Source organism: Nansenia antarctica (assembly GCF_963989245.1).
Source record: "Nansenia antarctica genome assembly, chromosome: 19".
Classification (NCBI taxonomy): Eukaryota; Metazoa; Chordata; class Actinopteri; order Argentiniformes; family Microstomatidae; genus Nansenia; species Nansenia antarctica.
The window spans coordinates 6,767,607-6,773,683 of record NC_137692.1 but is presented as its reverse complement, the minus strand read 5'-3'; the positions used below and the strand labels follow the sequence as shown (position 1 = coordinate 6,773,683).

The window sequence follows — 6,077 nt, the reverse complement described above, 5'->3', positions numbered from 1 at the left end:
AGAGGTTGTGTCACCGATGACAACATGTGAATGTACTTCCAGTTCCAAAATAGATGGATCTTCATGTGTGTGTGTGTCTGTATAGGAGCTGGATGTCTTCATGTGTGTGTGTGTGTCTGTATAGCAGCTGAAGGTCTTCATGTGTGTGTGTGTCTGTATAGGAGCTGAGGGTCTTCATGTGTGTGTGTGTCTGTATAGGAGCTGAAGGTCTTCATGTGTGTGTGTGTCTGTATAGCAGCTGAGGGTCTTCATGTGTGTGTGTGTCTGTATAGGAGCTGAGGGTCTTCATGTGTGTGTGTGTCTGTATAGGAGCTGAAGGTCTTCATGTGTGTGTGTGTCTGTATAGGAGCTGAAGGTCTTCATGTGTGTGTGTGTGTGTGTGTGTGTGTGTCTGTATAGCAGCTGAAGGTCTTCATGTGTGTGTGTGTGTGTGTGTGTGTCTGTATAGCAGCTGAAGGTCTTCATGTGTGTGTGTGTGTGTGTGTCTGTATAGGAGCTGAAGGTCTTCATGTGTGTGTGTGTGTGTGTGTGTGTGTGTGTGTGTGTCTGTATAGGAGCTGAAGGTCTTCATGTGTGTGTGTGTGTGTGTGTGTGTGTGTGTATAGCAGCTGAAGGTCTTCATGTGTGTGTGTGTGTGTGTGTGTGTGTGTGTGTGTGTGTGTCTGTATAGCAGCTGAAGGTCTTCATGTGTGTGTGTGTGTGTGTCTGTATAGCAGCTGAGGGTCTTCATGTGTGTGTGTGTGTGTGTGTGTGTGTGTGTGTGTGTGTGTGTGTGTCTGTATAGGAGCTGAAGGGGAGGTTCATAGTCAAGGGGAAGAGACTAAACAAGCTGGAAGCTGTTTTCAACAACAACAGTTCTGTGGAGGATGACAATGTGTCTGAGGAGGACGAGGCCGCAGACACTAAGGAGAATGGACAGACAGACCAGCCTAAGGTGTGGTAGCATAGTTAACCCTAACCCTAACCCTAACCCTAACCCTAACCCTAACCCTAACCCTAACCCTAACCCTAACCCAGGCACAATCACAACCAACATGGCAAAAACTTTTGCTGCATTTCATTCACAGGATTTTTGATGTTGATATATGAACTTGTTTTCATGTTGTCTCTCAGAAGACCACGATAAAGCTTGCCAAACAGCTGTCCGACTTGGTCATCTACTGCAGGAGTGTCCACTTCAATGGTTTTGAGGATGCCAGAGACACCCAGGCCTTCTATGAAATGTCCTCCTTCAAAGAGAGCAAAGCATTGAACCTGGCAGAAACTTCTGGTAAAGACTACATGTCCTGTCACAAAACGCCTGATTTAACAGGATATTGCAGCCTATGGTACAGACATCATTTGTTTGATAACAGTTATTACACCCATCATACTACAAGACGTGGTAGCACTACAGGTACTGTCATTGTTGAGACTGTATTATGAATGCATAATATAAGCTGTTACTGTACATGATATTGTGTGTTCCCTCCATGTTCTCCTCCAGCTAGCGCCTTCATCCACCACAACATGGACAAGCTCAGCAGGATCTACCCAGCGGGCTCCAGGACCGACTCCTCCAACTATAACCCAGTTCCCATGTGGAACACTGGCTGTCAGATAGGTACGCTAGCATCTCACCACTTTCCTCCATCCCCCCAAAAAATCAAAATCTACGTTTTTCATTTTGTCAACTGTTGTTGAAATGTGTTCACTGATGAATTCAATTTCCCCCCTCCAATTTCAAGTGACAAGTGTCAAATGTACATCAGTCCAAGTGAGTTATTCCTCTGGTCATCATTGCTGTAGAGACGTGTTTGAGCATCACGCCCCCCCCCCCTCCCTCTCTGTCCGCAGTGGCGCTGAATTTCCAGACCCCGTCTAAGGAGATGGATTTGAACCAGGGCCGGTTCCGACCCAACGGTGTGTGTGGCTACAGCCTGAAACCTGAGTTCCAGAGGGACCCGGGCTCTGACTTTGACCCCATCACCCTCACCAAGGGGCCCTGGCTGAAACAGAAGACCCTGCACCTGATGGTGAGAACGGCGGACGCTAAACAGGGTTCCCGCACTGGTCTTAAAAAGTCTTAAAGTCTAAAATCCAGCATTCCGATTTACAAGGCCTAAAAAAGGTCTTACATTCCAGTTATTCTGTGTAATAATGAGGTGCTAGGTCTTAAAAATGAGATCCTGCAAGGAAATCAGTCCGACCACATCTATTTACGTGGAAATTAATCAAGCTGGAACCCAAAAAAAATCAATTCGCTTCCTTTTTTGTCTGTATGGCAGTGAAATCCCTAATTTCATCACCTCAAGGATGACAAAAAGCTACCATATGGTGTTGCGAATAGGTCTAAAATTCTATTCAAAGAGGTCTAAAAAGGTCGTAAATTTGACTTGTTGAAACTTGTAGGAACCCTTGCTGAAATACTGAGCTAACAAATGAACCTAGAACCTTCAGGGAAGAGAAAAACAGGTAGTAGTTGCACAGTTATAAAACAAAGTAAGTAAGTAAAATGTATTTCTCTAGCACCTATCCCAGACCACGGGTCACAAAGTGCTTTACATACAGTATAAGAACATAACAAAGGGTTTCAAGTGACCTTTGAGTAGTTAGTGTTTAGACTGTATGCACAGCCTATTGCACTGGAAAGAGCTACATAAATACAATGTCACTCCATGAGTCACTCCACAATGAGCTTTTCTTTGCTTTAGGGTTGAGATATTATTCAAGAGAGATGGAGTGAAAGGTGTGCACTCTACTACAGCAAATAAGGCCTTGAAAGCTTCAACGTCATCAGGCTTTGTGGCATTGCCGCAATTTCACGTGTGTATGTTTTTGTGTGTGTGTGTGTGTGTGTGTGTGTGTGTGTGTGTGTGTGTGTGTGTGTGTGTGTGTGTGTGTGTTATCTCAGGTTATTTCAGCCCAGCAGCTGCCCAAACTGAACAAGGACAAGTGCAACTCCATCGTGGACCCTCTGGTCAGGGTGGAGGTCTTCGGTGTTCCAGCAGACATCATGAGCAAAGAGACACCGTCTATTGAGAACAACGGTGAGTGACCCAGACACACACACACACACACACACACACACACACACACACACACACACTAAAAACATCTACCTCCTCAGATCTCATCCATATTAGCTTGTAATGCTTGACTTCCCCCATGACCAGGCCAGAGGGGTACTTTCACTACTACACAACTTACAAAATGATATAACTTGCGTCCAGTAGGTTGTAGCCTCATCTCCTCTGGCCATGCTTCAGCCATGTATACATACAGTGAGTTACATTGCTAGTATAAACAAAAATAGCAAAAAAATGCCGTTTGAGAGAGGACGCTGGCGTCGCTTGTTCGCCGCTTCTCCACCCGAAATCTAGATATATAAATCTAGGTGTAATTGCAGCATACAGAGTAGATTGTCCTACAAAGACACCTAGATTTAGATTTAGTCATCTAAAAATGAATTAGACCCCTATACTTTCTTTTATTTCTCTTTGGTTTCTTTTTATTATTACTACTCAATATTTTCGGTTTGTAAAGCGTCTTTGAGTGTCTTAGAAAAGCGCTATATAAGTCTAATGTATTATTATTATTATTATGATGATTCTGTCTGAGGTGTCTGTGTCTCTCTGCAGGGTTCAACCCCATGTGGAACGAGACGTTCCAGTTTGACATCAACGTGCCAGAGCTAGCCATGCTGCGCTTCCAGGTGGAGGACTATGACACCACCTCCCAGAACGATCTGATTGGCCAGTACTGTCTACCCCTGACCAGTCTACAGAACGGTACGCACCCTGCCATCCTACACTACACTTTCACCAGCAGAATATGGTGTTCATTTTGAATGATCATCTCATCATTTGATTAATGGACCTTTCGCTAAGCCACGCCCCAAAATAGAAATTGTCCAATCATATCACAGCAAAAGTCACTACAGGCAGAAAACTCGGACAAACAACTCGCTATATCTGATGGTGAAAAGCTTCTAGACTAAATATTCTTGTCGTCTTTAAAAAAACATGTCTATTACTTGCTGTGGTAAATCAGAAATCAGAAATTTGCCAACTCCCGCCATTGTAAGTCATTGAATGTCATTCAGTCACGGTCGGTCAGTCAGTCACTGTCAGTGAAGCGTTCTTTGTTTGTCAGAGTTTTCAAACGGGGCGTGGCTTAGCGATAGGTCCATTGATTGAAAGTTATCAATCCATCATGTGGAGCAAAAAGGACGAACGCCAGTGTGTAGGAGTCCCCTGTCTGTCCAAGCACCTGGACATACTATAATGTGTGCACATTTCCGTTTTGAACATCATTTTGGTATAGTGAAAATTTTATCTAAACAAGTGTCCTCACCCTTAATTTCACTTGGGATAAGTTCTCATACGTTATTTATAAATATGCAATGTTGAACTGCTGTTTTCTATCTGTTTTTGACTCATTCCACCCTACCTATTTTCCAGGATATCGCCATGTCCCTCTACTGACGAAGAGAGGTGATGTCATCCCTTCAGCAGGACTGTTTGTGCACTCCATGCTCCTGGATGCCCAGTAGAACCCCCCCTCCCCCCTTCTCAACACCCCCATATCACACTCTAACACCTTCTGGTCAAAAAGTGCATATTAGAAAGCATACTAAAGACAATGATACATAGTGTTGTTTCAGCCAAGTCAGGAAAATCATTTGCTTGTATCCCAAAGCATATTTGGATAGATATTGAAGTGGATGAAATGTCATGGTAAGATGCAGCTTATACTGTATGTTTTGCACTTCCTGTCATGTGACTTTGTTTTCAGTCTGAGTAGTTAGTACATTGTGTTCAGCTGAGGGGAGACAGAGCAGGTAAATGAGAGGTAAAATACATGTTATTTTACTAAACCAATAGCACCTGATTTGAGACAAGAGTTCCGGAATGGTAATCTGAACACTGGTAAATCAACATGTCAGAGTTACCATGGGCGGAGGTAGAGGACTGTAGGTAAGGTGTACTGCACAGTAGGCACACCTGCACAAAGGATCCACCAATCAGCTCACAGCTGATCTCAGGTTCATACTTGGCTTCCTGTTCCTAGAGATTAAAAGAGAAGTTGACTTTATTTGTTATCAAAATTAGGTCATTTCTAAGTTGTTGAAGTACTGTGTAGACAGAGGTGTGGTGGGTGTCAACATAGGCCCTTCATGCTTAAAAAGATGAAACTACTTAGAGAAATATTAGATACTTAAGTTGATTTGGCAAACAAAGCTTTGCATTGCAGTTATACTTGTTACTAAAGTACTCCTGTAATATTGTTATTTGTTATTCATATTTGTTGAAAACTGCATTTTTATCCTTTCTATTCTTTTAAGATAAGCATGAATGGTGTTAATAACAAAAAGTTCCTTAAAGTTGCTTGGTGGTTTATTTTATTTAGGAAAATGTTTTGCTCAGATCATGTGTTGCTCACTGGAATTGTATAGCTGAAGATATCACATAACATTGTTATTGCATATTTTAAGAAACCTTTTCTTTTCCCTCTTCTTAAAAAAAAGAGAAAGTGCCTCTCTTGTACAAACTTGCATGTCATTATCATGTCATTATCATGTCATTATCATGTCATTATCAGCCTTGGATGTTTGTTGAGAGTTGAAGTGGTCAGAAAAGGTTAGCATTGCTTCTATAGTATACTGGTCGTTCAGTATGCTCAGGATGTAAAGGAGCAATAGAGCGTGTGTGTGTGTGTGTGTGTGTGTGTGTGTGTGTGTGTGTGTGTGTGTGTGTGTGTGTGCGCGTGCGTGCGTGTGTGTGTGTGTTTGTGTGTGTGTGCGGGTGTGCATGTGCGTGTACATGTGTGTATTTGTCGTTGTATTCAACATTCTTTCCCTTTGGATGAAAACAAACAGCATCTTAGAGAGAGGAGTAAAATCAACATTAATTCATACAATGTTGTTGATGATGATAATAATAATACTACCAATTACAACAAATCCTTATTAAAGGTGATTTTTTTCATATCAAGAAAACGTTTATAAATATAACTGTGTTTTATTACTGTGACTTATAGTTCATTCAAAGCAGTATTTCAATAGATCAATTGAAATTCTTGGTTTATAGAAAGAT

General features: G+C 42.2%; 1 protein-coding gene across 1 annotated transcript in view; it reads left to right on the top strand.

Moving 5' to 3' along the window:
• plcd1a (phospholipase C, delta 1a) overlaps positions 1 to 4,534 on the top strand; it is a gene marked incomplete at both ends in the record, with an annotated part of 24,147 nt that extends 19,613 nt beyond the window's left edge. Inside the window, 7 exons of the mRNA XM_080549296.1 lie at positions 785 to 934; positions 1,114 to 1,270; positions 1,487 to 1,603; positions 1,837 to 2,015; positions 2,894 to 3,029; positions 3,621 to 3,770; positions 4,443 to 4,534. Coding sequence (XP_080405422.1) covers positions 785 to 934; positions 1,114 to 1,270; positions 1,487 to 1,603; positions 1,837 to 2,015; positions 2,894 to 3,029; positions 3,621 to 3,770; positions 4,443 to 4,534 — 981 coding nt within the window. The remainder of the gene's footprint in view (positions 1 to 784; positions 935 to 1,113; positions 1,271 to 1,486; positions 1,604 to 1,836; positions 2,016 to 2,893; positions 3,030 to 3,620; positions 3,771 to 4,442) is intronic.
• Between the last annotated feature and the right edge of the window lie 1,543 nt (positions 4,535 to 6,077).